General features: G+C 38.4%; 3 protein-coding genes and 1 long non-coding RNA gene across 7 annotated transcripts; 1 reads left to right on the top strand and 3 right to left on the bottom strand.

Moving 5' to 3' along the window:
* Positions 1-41: 41 nt before the first annotated feature.
* On the bottom strand, positions 42-3167 carry MICU1 (Mitochondrial calcium uptake 1). 2 transcript variants are annotated; one of them, XM_089848125.1, is made up of 9 exons: positions 2439-3167; positions 2161-2338; positions 1867-2067; positions 1655-1729; positions 1310-1418; positions 961-1238; positions 638-890; positions 452-541; positions 42-392 (listed from the first exon to the last, which is right to left on the bottom strand). In XM_089848125.1, the coding sequence occupies exons 1-9, from the start codon at positions 2741-2743 to the stop codon at positions 238-240; spliced, it is 1644 nt and encodes a 547-aa protein (XP_089704251.1). In that variant the 5' UTR covers positions 2744-3167; the 3' UTR covers positions 42-237. The 2 variants fall into 2 exon arrangements, with proteins under 2 accessions (XP_089704251.1, XP_089704253.1); XM_089848127.1 differs by lacking the exon at positions 1655-1729.
* Positions 3168-3316: 149 nt separating this feature from the next.
* On the bottom strand, positions 3317-9142 carry LOC149651281 (heterogeneous nuclear ribonucleoprotein F-like). 3 transcript variants are annotated; one of them, XM_089848122.1, is made up of 11 exons: positions 8986-9142; positions 8464-8557; positions 8246-8401; positions 8032-8175; positions 6638-6776; positions 5586-5773; positions 5000-5104; positions 4739-4905; positions 4522-4657; positions 4122-4463; positions 3317-4039 (listed from the first exon to the last, which is right to left on the bottom strand). In XM_089848122.1, the coding sequence occupies exons 2-11, from the start codon at positions 8552-8554 to the stop codon at positions 3786-3788; spliced, it is 1722 nt and encodes a 573-aa protein (XP_089704248.1). In that variant the 5' UTR covers positions 8555-8557; positions 8986-9142; the 3' UTR covers positions 3317-3785. The 3 variants fall into 3 exon arrangements, with proteins under 3 accessions (XP_089704248.1, XP_089704250.1, XP_089704249.1); XM_089848124.1 differs by having other exon boundaries at positions 5060-5104; XM_089848123.1 differs by lacking the exon at positions 8986-9142 and having other exon boundaries at positions 8464-8576.
* A 1576-nt stretch (positions 9143-10718) lies between these two features.
* LOC149651280 (uncharacterized) lies at positions 10719-18550 on the top strand. Its single transcript, XM_089848137.1, has 5 exons — positions 10719-10829; positions 10913-11114; positions 15093-15993; positions 16060-16930; positions 17062-18550. Exons 3-4 carry the CDS (start codon positions 15922-15924, stop codon positions 16504-16506), a joined length of 519 nt encoding a protein of 172 aa, XP_089704263.1. The 5' UTR covers positions 10719-10829; positions 10913-11114; positions 15093-15921; the 3' UTR covers positions 16507-16930; positions 17062-18550.
* On the bottom strand, positions 16708-18797 carry LOC149651279 (uncharacterized). Its single transcript, XR_016371159.1, has 2 exons — positions 18584-18797; positions 16708-17340 (listed from the first exon to the last, which is right to left on the bottom strand). It is a non-coding gene; the product is annotated as an uncharacterized LOC149651279 (long non-coding RNA).
* Between the last annotated feature and the right edge of the window lie 302 nt (positions 18798-19099).

Below are 19099 nucleotides of genomic sequence, written 5' to 3'. Positions count from 1 at the left end.
GCTCTCAAAAAGTCGAGTTCATATTACCAAACATCATAAACTCATGGATGCAATATTAACGATTTATTTCAAACAATAACTTAAAACAAGCGATAATCTAAATATTATTCTACAAGCTTAAAAACAAGAATAAATATCTTAAAGCGTAAATACAGCGTTAATCTTTAATATGAGAGAGGGAAATATGAAGAGACGTTTTTTAAGATTAGAAAATGTTCAAAACATTATTAATATTTATCACACATCGAGAAGAACGGGTTTTTTTAACATGGCGCATTTCCACATTGAATTAAGGAGCTTTATAAAACCCGTATCTTTGGGTTTTTCCAGACCCCGTTGCAAACGTTCCTTCATTACGTTAACAAATTCCTTATTGCTTAGTTGCCCATCCACTGAAAGGAACGATAATTGTTATTAAAATAACTTTGAATATTGAAATGAAAATTCCTACGGTTTTCGTCAAACAAGGTGAAAACCACGTCAATCATGTGATCGCGAAGTTCCACGTGAGCTACGGTTCTGGCAACGTGTTTCAATGTTGCTAGAGATAATAGTTTTAATTATTTCAAGCGAATTTTTGGGTTAGTGGTAACACGGAGCTCTATTGTACAATACAGCTCCGTGGTAGTAAACTCACGAGGATCGATAGAGGCTCCGGCAATATGATAAAAAGTTAGAGCGGTATCAACGTCATTAATATTGTTGAGAAAGTGAAAGAATTGTAGATAATCGTCGAGAGTTATTCCTTGGCTATTTCCCTTAAACCTTTTTTTCACTCTTTTAAGCATTTTTAATTGCTTCTTGTCGGACAAACCAGCGTACGTTAACAATAAATCGGCAAAATCAATCTCTCGGATCATGTTTTCCTCATTAGGTTCTTTTCTCCTGAACTAAGTACAAAAAAGCGCCTTAATGACGTCCCCATTCGCAAACTAGTCTCGAACGGTTAGGCTAGCTTACTTCCAGCGTCAAAATTTCCGTTTGTAATTGTTTCTGGAAATCCAAAAACTTTTCAACGGTCAGTTTCTGATCTAGTTTTTCTCCGAAGAAATAAGTGGCCAGAGCGCTGCTAACACCTTTATAAATATTACCGGTGTTACCATGATCTCTGTGTCGCATTCCTACGCTCGTTTGATTACGGATTATGGTTTGAACCATTTCAAATTCTTCGTAATCCACATTTCCGTCTCCGTTAAGATCAAACATTCTGAAAGCTATTTCAAAATGTCTCCTGGAAGCTAAAAACGTAATTAATTAACGATATTAATTAAAACGAATTAATTAATTTAATTCGTTTTAAATTAAATACCTGACAAAATGGTTAGGAGGAAAATATAATCTGAAAAATTAATAAGACCGGATGCTCCCAGCTTGTAAAATATGCTGTTTTCGGAGAGAATCTTTTGAATTCCTTTAGTCTGAAAATAACTCTCAAAACGTTAATATTTTAATTAAATAATAATATACGATTTAATTAAATGTAAAATAGGCCATTTATGTTAAAAATAAACCTGGTTCATGCAATTACAAGCAAAATAGGACGCCAATTTTGTTTAAATAGACCCAGAAATTCAATTTTGAAAAAAAAAAGTGCTGATCGATAAAAATCACGCCATTCAATTAATTAAAAAGATTGTTAGTAAAATAGACCCACTGAAGAATCGGCATCAAAGCCTCTCTTGTTATCGTGTTCAGCCAATATTTTGCGTCCCGACATAAAGGAATCACTCTGACAGCGTTAATAAAACCCAAGATTTGTTAATTTATTAATTAGGTTAGTAAAAATAGGTTAGAAATATAGTAAAGCCAGACAGACCTCTTTGGTTAAGATTGCGTCAAAATTTAATTACCAAAAGACAAACTTACTCTAATTTCCAATCGTTTGTATTGATCTAATCCAAAACCTTCCGGTTGTTTAATTCCGGGAGTTAAGGAGCGAAGGAAATCTTCAGGAGTCATGAATATGTCGTACTCTCCGTGTTCATTCTGTACTCTAAGAGTGGCAAAGTAGCGAAATATTTTATCCGGTGTTGAATAAGCTCTTATACGATTCTCATATTCTATGATCTGAAATTAAATGTAAAATAGGCCAGTTTTTGTTCAAAATAGGTCAGTTTTAATTTTCAAGTTTCTTTCCCCCCCCCCCCGAATAATAATTACTTTTCGATCATGAAAACCAGGTTGATCTCTTTTCTTTTTTGGCGCTGATTCGGTTGCCTCAGTTTCCTCATTGGTTTCAACTTCCTTAGCTTTGACAGTCGGAAACGTTTCGTGTACGTAGGCTAAGGCATCAACACGAAAGTATTTACGAATTTTCTCTGGAAGGTAACTGGCGATCCTGCAGCGCCCCACAAATTATTCAAATAAAGGCCAGGAACTCGAGTAAAACACTTAGATATGTTATAGTTTTACTATATCTATGGTAAAACATTACGAACCATTTCCAATCCACGCAGGGTACGACCAAACCAATGCACAAAACTCCAACGTATACTTTTCTCAGTAAAGACGATTTCGGATGTTCGTACGATTTCTGGTGACCTAAGCTTTTGAAGTTTTTATAAAAATATGGCCGGTTGTTGTGATTTAACGCGGTTTTATCGTAGTGATTAACGCCGGTGCCGCTCGTTATTAGCAATGGCTTAAGTATAAGACCCCGATTGTGAAGCGAAGAAAACTTAACAAAACTCGAAATTAATTTCGATTTGCTAGCTAAGCCTTTTTGTGCCAAAAATAAAGACATTTTTACTCATATTTTCACCAAAAACCCTACATACCTCGATTGAAAATAAGTCCGTATTTAAATGTAAATTACGTAATGGAAATACAGACCAGAAAGTAGCGAAAACAGTCAGTTGGAGTATCAGACATTCGGTAAAACGGACGGGCGGAGGAGGAGATTTTCGGTAAAACGGACGGGCGGAGGAGGAGATATTCGCTAAAAAGTACGGGCGGAGGAGGAGATATTCGCTAAAACGGACGGGCGGAGGAGGAGATTTTCGGTAAAACGGACGGGCGGAGATATTCGGTAAAAAGGACGGGCGGAGGAGGAGATATTCGCTAAAAAGTACGGGCGGAGGAGGAGATATTCGCTAAAAAGTACGGGCGGAGGAGGAGATATTCGCTAAAAAGTACGGGCGGAGGAGATATTCGCTAAAAAGTACGGGCGGAGGAGATATTCGGTAAAAAGGACGGGCGGACCCGCGGAATAGGAGATATTCGGTAAAACTAAAAAGGAGGGGCGGAGTAGAAGATATTTGGTAAAACGGACAGACGGAGTATCGGAAAAATATTGAAATGACGCAGGTTAAAAACATTAATTTAAAGTGACGATTTATTTCTTTCTTTCTTTCTTTGAAACGCAGGAAACAAAAAATACACACAATGACGATTTAAGTCGATTTTTTTTTAAAGTTTCACAAGAGAATGTCGGTTAATCGTTTAGCGCGTGTTTTTATTCTATATTTATGTTGTTTTTTTTTCTGGAGCGCGAAAATGAAGTTCGTCGTAGAAGTTATCTACAGTCGCGGCGGTTAATAACATAAGAATTATTGCGCAACAAAAAATTGTTTTCGGGAATGTGAAATGGCAAATTTTTTTTTTAAAAAATTCACAATCTTTTCGTCAGATGGACTATTTTTTTATGATGAAAAAACAATTCATTTTTTTTTGATGATGAAAAACAATACAATTTTTGATGATGAAAAAACAATACATTTTTTTATGAAAAACAATTTTCTTTTTTTTGAAGATGGATAAAACTACACTGGCTTGATTGGCGTTTGTTAAAAATTGGTAAAATCGGGAACGCCCATCATTCCAACTTGGCCCATTCCCATTCCTCCTCCCATTCCGCCGCCGCCCATGTTGCCACCCATGCCAGCGTTACCCATACCTCCCATTCCCGAATTTCCCATTCCTCCTCCCATCCCCGCGTTGCCCATACCACCCCCCATCCCCGCGCCTCCTGCACCATAGAAGTTGTTTCCCGGGTTGTTGCCGCCTCCGCCCATACCGCCAGAGTTCATGTTGCCCATACCTAAAACAAAATAATAAAAATAATAATAGATAAAAAATTATTAACAGGGTGAAGAAGAAATGAAGTTATAAAGTTAACTTACCGCTTCCCATTCTCCCTGCTGCGCCACCTCCGAAGTTACTGGCCATTTGGTTATTTCCAAAACCCATGCCGCCTCCCGTGGCTCCTCCCATTCCGGCGCCGCCCATGCCACCTCCGCCCATATTGTTGGGGGTGTTTCCCATTCCGCCGCCTCCTCCTCCGCCCATATTGTTACCAGCGTTTCCCATGCCGCCTCCCATGTTATTCCCAGCGTTTCCCATGTTGTTTCCAAAGTTTCCCCCGCTATTTCCGAGACCCATGGCTCCTCCCGCGTTACCGGCATTGTTATTTCCTCCCATGGGATTAGGAGTAGAATTCAGAAACAATTCAATGTAGCGGTGTTCTGAAATGATTACGCTCTAATTTTTTTCTTCGAATTTAACTCCATTTGATAAACTTACGCATGTGAGATTTGTCTTTGCTCATGGCTTTAACGGCGTCTTCGTGAGTGGCAAATTCAACATCGGCTTCTCCCGAAGGTCTACCGCCATCTTCGTAAAGAATGTGGACATTGATGGGGTTGATCGGTCTGAAGAACTGCCGCGAAAACACCACCGAGGTTTAGAAACTTTCGAGGCTAAAGGCTCGCGCTACAAAGGCTTAACATTTTCTACTTACATCGAAAACGTCTTGTTCTATGGCTCTAAATGGGAGACCTCTCATGTGAACGAAATGTCCGGTATTATTAAAGGCGCGATTATTTCCGGAGAAACCTCCCCCGCCACCTCCATTTCCCATAAATCGGTTGTTTCCCATTCCTCCTCCACCCATGTTGCGATTACCGACTAATTAAGATCAAAAATAGGGTGATAATTAGAGAAGACAAATCTCGGGAAAAGAACCCCCAAATAAAGGCGAAACGCATCTCTAATAGCGTACAGGAATTCATTGCGTTCCCTCTTATAACCCCTCTTCCAAAATTTCCACCGCCGAAGTTACCTCCTCCGCCACCGTAGCCGCCAAAATCCTCGTCATTCATCATACCTTCAAAAAATAACGATTCCTTTTAGTCCATAATTTAAGGGAAAATTAATAAAATGCTTGGACAACCATTTTTTTTTTAAATTAAATTGTATTTCCTTAAAGTAGACCAAGTGTCCCTAACACTTTGTTAGCCTATTTTTAAATTCCCTAACACTTTTTTAGCGTATTTTTAAATTCCCTAACACTTTTTTAGTTTATTTTTAAATTCCCTAACACTTTTTTAGCCTATTTTTAAATTCCCTAACACTTTTTTAGCGTATTTTTAAATTCCCTAACACTTTTTTAGCGTATTTTTAAATTCCCTAACACTTTTTTAGCGTATTTTTAAATTCCCTAACACTTTTTTAGCCTATTTCAAAATACCCTGATATTTTTAATTCTAATTTGTATAAAATTAGTATTGTCGAGTCATTTCATTGATAAACTCCCCCCCCCCCCCCGATTAAATGGGGAGAAAGAAATAGGAAGCAAAAAATCAAACCTCGAAAATTTCTTCCGCCTCTGGACATCCCTCCACCACCACCGCCGTAACGTCCAGCAGGTCCACCAAACCTATCATTTCTATCGTAAGGACTAGGTCTGGCTGATCCCATCTGACGCATCTTGGAGACGCCCATGCCTAGAGCCGCTCGCACCTCTTGAAGACTACTCTTAAATATTTCTATGTATCTACAATACCAGAAATGGGGGGAAAACCGAGAAAATGACGTTACCAAAAAACTAGAAAATTAAAAATGCCTCGACTCGACTCGACTGCTTTTGAAAAAAAAAAAAAAAACTCTTAAAAAGAGGTGCGTCGTAGAAAATATTTCAAATTCGTTTTTTTTAGAGACAAATATTAAGGAATGAAGAGTGGGTATAAACTAAGTTCCCTTGTAGAATCATTGAAATTAAACATAACCCTACAAGTACCGTCTCATCGGGGAACCATACCTTAATGCCTTATTATACCAAGGAAGTAATAAATTTGGCCTATTCTATATCTAAAATCACTCGGTCACTTCCTCGTACTTTGAAGATAAGCTTCCCCGATCTCAGCCAACCACCAAATCTAGGTTATTCCGTAACTAATTTTGTTTCCCAATGAATTAAAGGTTAAGATTTGAACTTTTACCCTCTGTAGGTTGGTTTTTTTATCCGAGTCTTATACACACCCTTCTTGTCGCGTTAAAACGTAACAACCTCATCCCATTTTTTAATTATTTACGAATTAATAAATTAATTTAATGAACCATAAGTAACGCCATTTAACTAAAATTATGACGATTTTAAAAACAAGACCCCAAAATCTTAAAAGATTACGTCCCAATCTCCAAGTTGTAACTAAGCAGGTTTAGCCCAAAGGTCTTGTTACCAAAATTCCCTTTCATATTTTAAGGTTAAAATGTTACTTATGATTTGAAAGAGACAATAAGAGAGATAATAAAACAGAGAGAGAGAGAGAGAGAGAGATGGTCAGGCCCCTTTTACTGAGGGAATCCCGCCAATGAAACACAACCCTCGTTTGTGACAAAAACGTCTTGGTTTTCCCACCTGTGCCCAATTTTTTCCTTGTGTTTCCCCATGGCATTTTCAGCTATATCCCGTGAAGCAAACTGGACAAAAGCCTCCCCAGTGCTTCTCCCCTGGTAGTCGGTGGGTAGCGTAATCCCATTGGGTACAATCTCCAACCCTTTAATCAAAATCCAGCCCACAAACGTCACCACAAGGAGAAAAAAACATCATCATCAACAGATTAATCATCTTTCCCTCATTAACGCCTCGGAAGGAAGAAATAATACAATTTACAGGATAAACAAATGATATATAACATAGTTTTCGCTAAAGGGGGGTTCCATTCAATCCCCCCCTCAATTCATCCCCTATTCCCCTCCCACTGTAGTGCTGCCTACCTCTTCTTCCAGCGTCAGCGTTGCCAGATGTACCATAATTATGGTACAATACCACAATTTCACCTCAAAATTCACAGTGCACCATAATTTCTACTATGTACCATTATGGTACGCAAAAACACAATAATTTTGATATTTATGTACCACAAATTCAATAATTTTACTGTTAGTAAAATATTTTAAGTAATTTTTCAAGGTGTACCGTAAATCCTTCAAAATACTATTCCTAGAAATTTATTGTATACTACTTCTTGGAAGTTAAGAGACCAAACACAATAGGGACTTGGCAATTCGGGCTTAACTCCGCCCCCAGCGCCATTATGGTATGTTTTTTTAACAGAATGAAAGCTATATAAGCCCCTCCTCCTGGTATGTTTTTAGCACTAGTGGAAGGTAGCCTGAAGTTGCATGACGTAGTACTGCCAACTCCCTATAGAGTTCTCAGGCAAGGATGGATGATAGGGTAGGATAGGAAGGCAGCTAGCACGTCCTTGAACATAGCCAACTTGATCACGCTATGCCTGAAAGGGCTTTACCAGCCCTACCAGAATTTTACCAAGAATTCAATAATTTTGGAGCGAGAATACCATGGCATAATTTTGTTTTTTCAATTTGGCAACGCTGTCCAGAGTAAATGCTATGGACTAAGGTGTATTTTCTTACCTTACAAATTATTTTTATATTTAACCGGCTTAAAATTTTGATGAATTATAAAATCATTTAAGCGCTTTCTTTAGAGACAGATTTCATAATTTTACAGCCATTATATCATACACACTGCGAAGTTCGAAGGTTTTTAACCCACCTTTTACTTTAAGCCTTGGCCATAAGAAAAAGCTTGCCAAGCATTTTCTTATGGTCAAGGCTTGGAAACACTACAAGGGGTGGGGAATAAGGGCTGAATTGAAGGGGGAATGAAAGGAACCCCTTTAACGTAAACTATGTATTAATAATAAGAATAATAATAATTATGATGGTTTTATTATTACTTTAAAATAATATAAATTGCCCGTTTTAATTAAAAAAATTTCTTACCCGAGAAAAATTGGGCAATTTCCTCCTTGGAGCAACCAAAGGGTAAACCCCTTAATCTTATACAGCCATCATTTAAGGAATCTTCTTGATGGGCACCACTACGCTTGACAACCCACTCCATCTCGCTCCGTTTTGATTTAAACACTGGACCAATTGGAAAAGCAAATAGTAAATTCAATTGAATGGAATGTTAAAGGGGAAAGCTTTACCATACCTTCAATGTATCGATGTCCCATGTGTTCATTATGTTTATCTAAACCTTTTTGCATGTCTTCATCAGTTTCAAGTTCAACGTAACATTCGCCACTAGGCCTACCCTCGCGGGAAAGTGTCATGTGTATTCCCTCTACACCATTCTTTATTTTGCAGCCTTAGCGAGAAACAGAAGCTTTAATATTGTTCACGTTTTATACTTAAGTAGGCTTAACATACTTGAGAAAAACTTGAGTATTTCTTCCTTCGTGGATGACCACGGTAAACCGCGAATACGAATAACAAATCCTTCATCATCTTCTCCCGACATGATCTAATTAAGATTAAGATTAATTACTATTTCATTTCATTAATAGCGTTTTCCTTTGGGTCCTCGCGGAGCGCTCCCATGGAGGAATAAAACTAGGAGATCCTATTCTTCAAAAACAGTCTTTAACGAAGCTGGAAACTACTACTACCATTTTTATTGCTCTTTGGGAGCGCTCCGCGAGGACCCAAAGGAAAACGCTATAATAAACTAAAAATTTTAGCCTAGGGTTATCGCACCGGCCGCCATTGCTTTAGTTAGGCCCTAATACTAATACCGCCTAATTTAAGCCTCGGTCTCTTTGTTTCGAAAATGAAGCATTATAAGTATGTTTAAAATAACTTTCCTTAGCACTATGTTCTATTACGTACTCAGAAGGGTAATTAACCTTTCTTGGTTAAATAGTTAGGATTTGAATAGAAATTTCAACTTACTTTTCTCGAAATTCCAGACCCGAAAACTTTAACACAAGCTGAGAGAATTCAGAAATCAAAGAATTTGTGCGCACCGTTCCGTAGCAGCAGAAACATCCCACTCGATCACGCGGTCAACGTATAGCCATGGCCAACTTAAAAACCGATCGTGCTATAAGAATAGCCCACTCGATCACGCACTCCACAACGCAAGCTGCTCGCGCTCTATTCAATCGGCCAAAAAGTGCGACTTTTGGACTATCGGAGGGGAGTTCGAAGGAACCCAAAATTAACATTAAGTTCTATCAGAAGGGGATAATAGAAGAAGGATGACACTCTGTAACCTTTTAATGCTTTGGTTATGTAACGTCATTCTTCCCAAGTTCACCCTTTTAGTTTGATTTCCCGCTCATCAAGCTACAAATGGGCATCGCACCGTAAGGTGAATTCTATAGTTGTTTGGCACTAAATCCCCAGCAATCATCCCACAAACCTCATCTTGACGTGGGACAAAAATGCACAAGCGCGTCTTGCCAAATATTTAAACGCTAATAGAGTAATGATGAGGGAACTATTTATCGTGTATGTGATTCGGTTTAGTAGCCTTGCTCTAAATGTTCTGATGTTGAGAAGAGTGACGTTACACTTACCCCGCTTTGTGGTACACTTCTCTCGAAGAGAAGTATTATATACTTCTGGTTCTATCTAACATTAAGATAATTGGCCTTTTTATTAACAAAATTCTCGCGGCACGCTCCGTATCGAATGAAATTTAATTTATCGCGGGATTTGATAAAAATTTAGCGCGATGTGACAAACGTGGGTCCGTGGCGCGAGACATAGAGCGTGCCACGATAATTTTGTTAACAAAAAGGCAGGGCATTGCGCGATTGGTGGGAGGGGCATATTTCCAATTATGATAATTATCCTTAAAATATGAACCTAATTTGAGTTTTAAAATCATTTGGAGCTATTTCCGGAATGTTTGACTATGCAAACTGACCTTATAATTAGAAGAATCGATTGAAAATCAAGAGATTTTTAATCACCCTCAGTCAGAGATTAACATTACGAGTTCGGATTGAGTATAAATAGAAAATACCTGACGGGATTTTCTAAATTTCACAATTTTTACGAGTTATAGTTTTTCCCCGCTGTCCTTTAGCTTTATTACAAATTTTCTTTAAAAACGTGTATAAGCAATAGTGCAAACATATTTTCTTAATTTTTACTCTGATATTTAAGCGGAAAACATCTAATAAATTAATAAACGTGTTTAATTTGAAAAGAATGAAGTAGTTTTCTACAACCATGTCGCGGTAATATTTGAAAGAAAATATATTTAGAACATTTTCTTGTATGGAAATTGAAATTTGGGATATAAATGCTACTTTAACCAGAAGTAAATAGCATTTTGGAATATGTTAGACTTTTAATTTCAGAACTTTTATTTCATCTAGATCAACGTAAAACTGGGTCCCCTGTAAAATTAATTTATTTTCATAGGAATTAGTTTAATTATTATGATTTCAGGTTTCAACCTATTAGACAAACATGTTTATAGTGTGGTTCTTCCAGCTATAGGAATCCATAAACTCCGGTACCACTTTATAAAAGTGGAGAATAGTGTTTTGGGCTGTTTAGAAAACATTATTAAATTATAATTAACTGAATCAGAAGGGAATGGTTATATTCGAAAATGGAAACGATAAAATTGAAACGCACGCTCCCGCCATATTTTGAAGTCTACCTAACTTGAGCAGCGCCATCTAGCGGTACGTGTTTGCAATAAGCCTAGGCTATTATTCATTTGGGACGTTTGCGGTGCAAACTTGCCGCAGCGTTTTTCTGTCCGATCTTTACTGGTAAATATTTTGATTTTATTTATATTTTAAGTGTTACTTTGCATTAAATACCAATGTTTTATCGCAACCGATCGGAAATTAAGCGTCGCAAGTGGAAAATTTATGCTTAACCGTGCCAAATACGTTTGTTAATTACGACCAAGGCTTAGTGGGCCCACGTTGCCGTTTGCACTGGCACTGCAGTGCAGGACTGTTACTACGACCAAGGCTTAGTATCCTATATCTTTTGGGAAGTTGGCTTGAAGCTGTTGCCCATTTCAATGGTGGCTACAGAGATCTTTCCAGGTAAATATTTTATTTATAAAGGTTAATTTAGATTAAATACCAAAATTTTATCGGAACCGAATGGAAATGAAGCGTTACAGGAGTTTAAGCATCCCCTAAACGCGTATGTGTAGCTACCTTCCACAATGCATTGTCAAAGGTGGCCACACGTACGCGTATAGGGGATGCTTAAACTCTAGGTGTCCTTTGGCTATGTTATAGTCCTATTTCCCCCCCATCCCACCATAATTACACCCAACTTTGAAGGCTCATAACTGTGGTTCTACTAAAGATATGGGGGTGTCCTTTGACTATGTTGTAGTCCTATTTGCCCCCCCCATCCCACCATAACTACACCCAACTCTGGAGGTTCATAACTCTGGTTCTACTAGAGATACGGGGGTGTCCTTTGACTATGTTATAGTCCTATTTGCCCATCCCACCATAATTACACCCAACTTTGAAGGCTCATAACTGTGGTTCTACAAAAGATATGGGGGTGTCCTTTGACTATGTTGTAGTCCTATTTGCCCCCCCCATCCCACCATAATTACACCCAACTTTGAAGGCTTATAACTCTGGTTCTACTAGAGATACGGGGGTGTCCTTTGACTATGTTATAGTCCTATTGCCCCCCCCCAATCCCACCATAATTACACCCACCTTTGAAGGCTTATATCTGTGGTTCTACTAGAGATATGGGGGTGTCCTTTGACCATGGTATAGTCCTATTTGCCCCCCCCCATCCAACCATATTAGAAACCCGGGGTTAGACAACAGGGGCCCAGTAATTAAGCAAAATGTTCACTAACATACCCTCTCCATAGGAATAGCATTCCACCCAACTTTGGGGGTTCATAACTCTGGTTCTACTAGAGATATGGGGGTGTCCTTTGACTATGTTATAGTCCTATTTGCCCCCTCCCCACCCCACCATAATTACACCCAACTTTGAAGGCTCATAACTGTGGTTCGACTAAAGATGTGGGGGTGTCCTTTGACTATGTTATAGTCCTATTTGCCCATCCCACCATAATTACACCCAACTTTGAAGGCTCATAACTGTGGTTCTACTAAAGATATGGGGGTGTCCTTTGACTATGTTGTAGTCCTATTTGCCCCCCCCCATCCCACCATAATTACACCCAACTTTGAAGGCTTATAACTCTGGTTCTACTAGAGATATGGGGGTGTCCTTTGACTATCTTATAGTCCTATTGCCCCCCCAATCAAACCATAATTACACCCAACTTTGAAGGCTTATATCTGTGGTTCTACTAGAGATATGGGGGTGTCCTTTGACCATGGTATAGTCCTATTAGCCCCCCATCCAACCATATTAGAAACCCAGGGTTAGACAACAGGGGCCCAGTAATTAAGCAAAATGTTCACTAACATACCCTCTCCATAGGAATAGCATTCCACCCAACTTTGGGGGTTCATAACTCTGGTTCTACTAGAGATATGGGGGTGTCCTTTGACCATGGTATAGTCCTATTTGCCCCCCCCCCCCATCCAACCATATTAGAAACCCGGGGTTAGACAACAGGGGCCCAGTAATTAAGCAAAATGTTCACTAACATACCCTCTCCATAGGAATAGCATTCCACCCAACTTTGGGGGTTCATAACTCTGGTTCTACTAGAGATATGGGGGTGTCCTTTGACTATGTTATAGTCCTATTTGCCCCCTCCCCACCCCACCATAATTACACCCAACTTTGAAGGCTCATAACTGTGGTTCTACTAAAGATGTGGGGGTGTCCTTTGACTATGTTATAGTCCTATTTGCCCATCCCACCATAATTACACCCAACTTTGAAGGCTTATATCTGTGGTTCTACTAGAGATATGGGGGTGTCCTTTGACCATGGTATAGTCCTATTAGCCCCCCCCCCCCCATCCAACCATATTAGAAACCCAGGGTTAGACAACAGGGGCCCAGTAATTAAGCAAAATGTTCACTAACATACCCTCTCCATAGGAATAGCATTCCACCCAACTTTGGGGGTTCATAACTCTGGTTCTACTAGAGATATGGGGGTGTCCTTTGACCATGGTATAGTCCTATTTGCCCCCCCCCCCATCCAACCATATTAGAAACCCGGGGTTAGACAACAGGGGCCCAGTAATTAAGCAAAATGTTCACTAACATACCCTCTCCATAGGAATAGCATTCCACCCAACTTTGGGGGTTCATAACTCTGGTTCTACTAGAGATATGGGGGTGTCCTTTGACTATGTTATAGTCCTATTTGCCCCCTCCCCACCCCACCATAATTACACCCAACTTTGAAGGCTCATAACTGTGGTTCTACTAAAGATGTGGGGGTGTCCTTTGACTATGTTATAGTCCTATTTGCCCATCCCACCATAATTACACCCAACTTTGAAGGCTCATAACTGTGGTTCTACAAAAGATATGGGGGTGTCCTTTGACTATGTTGTAGTCCTATTTGCCCCCCCCATCCCACCATAATTACACCCAACTTTGAAGGCTTATAACTCTGGTTCTACTAGAGATACGGGGGTGTCCTTTGACTATGTTATAGTCCTATTGCCCCCCCCCCAATCCCACCATAATTACACCCACCTTTGAAGGCTTATATCTGTGGTTCTACTAGAGATATGGGGGTGTCCTTTGACCATGGTATAGTCCTATTAGCCCCCCCCCCCCATCCAACCATATTTGAAACCCAGGGTTAGACAACAGGGGCCCAGTAATTAAGCAAAATGTTCACTAACATACCCTCTCCATAGGAATAGCATTCCACCCAACTTTGGGGGTTCATAACTCTGGTTCTACTAGAGATATGGGGGTGTCCTTTGACCATGGTATAGTCCTATTTGCCCCCCCCCCATCCAACCATATTAGAAACCCGGGGTTAGACAACAGGGGCCCAGTAATTAAGCAAAATGTTCACTAACATACCCTCTCCATAGGAATAGCATTCCACCCAACTTTGGGGGTTCATAACTCTGGTTCTACTAGAGATATGGGGGTGTCCTTTGACTATGTTATAGTCCTATTTGCCCCCTCCCCACCCCACCATAATTACACCCAACTTTGAAGGCTCATAACTGTGGTTCTACTAAAGTTGTGGGGGTGTCCTTTGACTATGTTGTAGTCCTATTTGCCCCCCCCCATCCCACCATATTAGAAACCCAGGGTTAGACAACAGGGGCCCAGTAATTAAGCAAAATGTTCACTAACATACCCTCTCCATAGGAATAGCATTCCACCCAACTTTGGGGGTTCATAACTCTGGTTCTACTAGAGATATGGGGGTGTCCTTTGACTATGTTATAGTCCTATTGCTCCCACCCAATCCCACCATAATTACACACAACTTTGAAGGCTTATATCTGTGGTTCTACTAGAGATATGGGGGTGTCCTTTGACTATGTTATAGTCCTATTGCCCCAATCCCACCATAATTACACCCAACTTTGAAGGCTCATAACTGTGGTTCTACTAGAGATACGCGGATTTTTGCACACACTAGTGGACAAGGTCCTATAAATTTTCTAGTCAAAGGAGGAGACACATGTTCTATATGAAAGTTTTCTTATTTCCGGCCCGGGTGTCAAGCCCATTTGTTTTCACTGTAACAGCACCATTTGTGTAGTTACAAAATGGCTTCTTGGAAAGAATTTAGAAGTTTATTTTGGCACACAGTATTCATGATTCACATTTATGTCGTACTTATTCAAAATATTTCAAATTAATCTTATTAAATTTTTCTAATTGCGAATTGCATTTATTCCTCGTTTTACTATTCAATCTTTTACTCGGTTTAAAAGTAATTCAAAGTGATTGTTTATTTGATAATATTTCAAGATTGACCCTAAACCGTATTAATATTTATCTTTCTAGTTATGTTAAATGATTTATTTGAAAGTGGAATTAATGTTATTCAAAATGCTTGTGCCATTTAAGCTGATAATACTTTTAATTTCGTATTAGATTGTTTGAATTGAACAGATTGTATTTTTTTAGCTATCATCTGTTTCCAAAGGAGAAATTTATGTTGAATTCTAGAACGAGTTATTAATATTTGACAAATGCACCCTATATTAATCAGGTCAATGAACCTATTACAATTCCATTCTACACTTTGATTTTATCCGTTGAAACTGAATCTCACTAGGAAAACAATTTAGACATTTTAGGCTCTCAGTGAAGTAATCAAATCTTATTAATAGTAATTTTAGCAATATTAACAGGACAATTCCATTCTCAATTCAGGTCTACACTTTGATTTTATCCGTTTAAAGGGAATCTCATTAGCAATTTAGACTATTTCGACAGCCTGTCAAACATTGTAGGCAATTATTGGGCTATTTAGTTTATTATTTACTATTATATTTATTCTTAGAAGGAAAGCGCTTGTGTCCTTTTCTTGTTAGGGATTTTTTTTTTCGCCAGGACATGAATAAAATGCTGAAATATGGAATAGGTGAAAAGTGGTCCTAGCCCTCCCTTTTAAGAATAATGAACGTAATCAGGATTTTAAGGGTGAGATTCCCTTTGCGGTATTAAGGCATCTAGTTTATGATTTAACTATAAATATTTTTAGGGGAAAAGCGTTTTGCAACTCTTTGAGGGAGTTTTGTAGGATCTAAATAAATTTATGATTTATGTTTAAGGTAGAAGGTTGCTTGTACGCTTTGTCCCCTAAAAGTAAACACGATTTTTAAGCGGGTTTCCAATAAACAAAGCCTTTATTATTATTGTTATTATTATTAAATCAAGGCTTAGGTTTTTATGGTATTATTTTACTTCCCCATACTAAGGTATTTAGTTTAATGTTACGCGGGTGCTATTAATGTCAAATATTAATAATTTGTCTTCTTCCCGAACATCAAGCAAGAATATTCAAGTGGATTTTCATATTAAGGTATTTAATTTGAAGTTATGCATGTGCTATTTTCTCCGAATAATAATAAGAATTTCTCTTGCACAGGAACATTCTCTCGGGTGCAGGACTTCTATCATCGAGTGGAGGACTTCTATAATCGAGTGGAGGACTTCTATAATCGAGTGGAGGACTTCTATAATCGAGTGGAGGACTTCTATAATCGAGTGGAGGACTTCTATAATCGAGTGGAGGACTTCTAACATCGAGTGGAGGACTTCTAACATCGAGTGGAGGACTTCTAACATCGAGTGGAGGACTTCTAACATCGAGTGGAGGACTTCTAACATCGAGTGGAGGACTTCTAACATCGAGTGGAGGACTTCTAACATCGAGTGGAGGACTTCTAACATCGAGTGGAGGACTTCTAACATCGAGTGGAGGACTTCTAACATCGAGTGGACTCTCATTGGAAATCCCATTCTAAGGACGAAGTTTCCTGGTTTTGGGGGCTCCACAGCGGGCTTTAGTTTAAATTTAATAATTCCCGAGTAAAACAGGGACTTGTTAAATTTAAATTGGGCTCGCAAGGCTTACTTTGGGGGTGGTAGCTTAAGTTTAAAATTTAAGTTTCGATATTGGGGAAGGAACAAAAACAGTCGAAAAACACTTAGGGTAGTTTTTTTTGACCTTTTTTTATGCTTTTTTTGTATTTTTATTAATTTTTTTTTATAAATTTTACATTTTTTAAAAAAAAAAAATTTTTTTTTATAATGTTTTTGCCTTTTTTATTTAGTAAAGAGCTTAAAAAGGGGCCTAAAAATATCCCCCTAAGTCCAGAGGCAAAAAAATCGAAACCAAGTCTAGTATTTTAAAAATTCAAGAAAAGAAAGAACGAGGTTTAAGGCAAAATTTATTCAATAAAGAACAAAAAAACCAAAGTGTTTACAAATATTCCGAACAAAAAAAGATTAAAGAGGTTTGTATGTTAAAGTTTGAACGCGAAAAAAAAATAATAAGTAGTTACAGATAAAATTTCCATGAAAAAATTAAGTTGAGTGGTTACATGAAAAATGTTCAAGTAAAAAAGATGTATTTTGTGTCTTCTAGCTTCGATGATTTCCTCCAAATCTTTAAGTCATGGCTGAGAGAAAGAGCAAGTCCAGAAGACATCATGTAACGTGAATCCAACGAAGCGTGTCATCAGGAATGATACATAGCAAGTCCAGAACAGCTTCGTCTTGCGTCAATCGGAACAAAGGATGTCATCTGGAAGGATACGTCTCGGAATGACCAGCGACAGAAAAATCCAAGAATATCAGGAGGTCGTCAGGAAGGATACGTCTCGGAATGAGCAGCGACAGAAAAATCCAAGAATATCAGCCGCATCTTTAAATGAAAACATATTAATAACACATCTTAAGCTATTGCCTACTTTTGGGCCAAACAAAATAATCTCTTAGATCTAAATAATTTAAGGAAACCGTCTACTTAATTAAAAAAAAAACTGGCTACCAAATTTAGAGAGAGACTAATTCGGGGTGGCAATTAGTTGGTGGTAGTTTAAGACTCTGGCTAACTAATTATTCCCCATAATTGTAAAGAAATTGATCTTAGAAAAACTTCCAATTTATTAATTTTAAATAAAAACTTAGTTTAAATGGGTAATTAAAGAAAGGCTCGACTACCGGGATTCCCACCCTGAATTAAATAAATACTCTGTCTAACTAATTATTTCCCATGATTGTAAAGAAAATGATCTTAGAGAAACCTGTCATTTATTTTAAATTAAAACTGTTCCAACATAATCCATAATTATAAACGAAGTTAAATGGGACAAGGCTTAGCTCGGGTTAACCTCGTGCTAAAAAATCATCTCGGCGGGACTTGGTTTTCGAAAATCTGTCACATTATCTCTAAATTAATTGTGTTCCCCGATTACTAGCTTTAAAATAATAATTGCCCTTAAACGTATTTTAGGAAAACTTGACATTTATTTAAACTAAATTGCATAATAATTTAAAATATCTTCTTAGCTAATTTTATTAAAACCTGATATTTATTTAAAACTATTCCCACAGGTAGAACCCACAAATAGAATCTCTAGTTGAAATTGGACAAGGGTTAACTTAGGCTTAGGGTAAACGTCCACGTGTCTTAAAATAATGTCTGCGGGACTTGATTCTCGAAAATCGGTCGCGTTATCTATAAATTATTTAATAATAGCCTCTGAACTAATTTTAGGAAAACCTTCCATTTATTTATTTTAAAACTATTCCCACAGACAGTATCCATAAAATAACTAGAATTTAAATGGGACAAGGCTTAATTAGGCTTAGTGAACTGGTCCTCGTGTTCGGCGGGACTTGATTTCCGAAAATCTGTCGCGATATCTCTAAATTAAATGCGTATCCCGTTTAATATCTTTAAATAATAGCCCCTAAACTGATTATTAAGGGATTCTCTCTTGTGTAACATCTCGTTGTAAAGTTTTATTTATGGTACTTGATTTTTAATAAATAAATAAAATTCACTAACATTTAACACTACCTAATTAATTTAAATACTTGAAATAAAATAAATAATTTAAGGGGAGTTAGATGAGTTTGGATTATTGCAAAGTTAGGCTTACGGACTGTTAAAGCACCACGAGGTGAAGCAATGGCTGCCAAATAAGTTGAAGAGCGTCGAGTTCAGCTTGCGTCCTCGGCAAAAACGATCAGGGAAATGGCGGAGCTATCAAGAATCGACCTCAAAAGCCGAGATCACGATCAGCTGAGTGAGAAAGGGTTTTCCAAACGACCCTCCTCGACGGTTTCCAGGCAAAGATTGAGCCGTCTGACCTCGAAGGCTTCCAGGCAGCGAATGAGCCGTCTGAACTTTGCCTGCAACCAAATACATTTCCAACGTCGGGGGGCGCTAAAAGCTCCGATGCGCGGACTCGGGTGCGCCATATCCCGGCCACGAAATCCAAATAGCTGAACACCGCTAGGCCTATATGAATGAACTCTAGGCCTAAATGAATGAACGGTAGGCCTAAATGAATGGACAGTCATTACCTTTTACCATTAACATCTGTCGTGACGTCACAAGTCAATAACCTCGTTGACGTCGTAGGTGACGTCACCGGATATGACGTCATGACACG

Source organism: Phalangium opilio, unplaced genomic scaffold, assembly GCF_054372755.1.
Source record: "Phalangium opilio isolate 3A_F unplaced genomic scaffold, DU_Popi_V2 ptg000082l_1, whole genome shotgun sequence".
Classification (NCBI taxonomy): Eukaryota; Metazoa; Arthropoda; class Arachnida; order Opiliones; family Phalangiidae; genus Phalangium; species Phalangium opilio.
The sequence above is the reverse complement of the archived record's forward strand: the minus strand, read 5'-3'. Positions and strand labels throughout refer to the sequence as shown.

What these genes read in the sequence shown, in the direction of transcription:
- MICU1 (XM_089848125.1), bottom strand. Translation starts at nt 2,743, where the DNA reads ATGTCTTTATTTTTGGCACAAAAAGGCTTAGCTAGCAAATCGAAATTA. An exon ending in CGGAAATTTTGACGCTGGAA is followed by an intron (nt 891 to 960) that starts GTAAGCTAGCCT and finishes TTTTGTACTTAG; the next exon opens with TTCAGGAGAAAAGAACCTAA. An exon ending in CGGAGCCTCTATCGATCCTC is followed by an intron (nt 542 to 637) that starts GTGAGTTTACTA and finishes TATTATCTCTAG; the next exon opens with CAACATTGAAACACGTTGCC.
- LOC149651281 (XM_089848122.1), bottom strand. Translation starts at nt 8,554, where the DNA reads ATGTCGGGAGAAGATGATGAAGGATTTGTTATTCGTATTCGCGGTTTA. An exon ending in AGGGAACGCAATGAATTCCT is followed by an intron (nt 4,906 to 4,999) that starts GTACGCTATTAG and finishes GATCTTAATTAG; the next exon opens with TCGGTAATCGCAACATGGGT. An exon ending in CAAAGACAAATCTCACATGC is followed by an intron (nt 4,464 to 4,521) that starts GTAAGTTTATCA and finishes TAATCATTTCAG; the next exon opens with AACACCGCTACATTGAATTG.
- LOC149651280 (XM_089848137.1), top strand. Translation starts at nt 15,922, where the DNA reads ATGTCAAATATTAATAATTTGTCTTCTTCCCGAACATCAAGCAAGAAT. An exon ending in AAGTGGATTTTCATATTAAG is followed by an intron (nt 15,994 to 16,059) that starts GTATTTAATTTG and finishes TCTCTTGCACAG; the next exon opens with GAACATTCTCTCGGGTGCAG.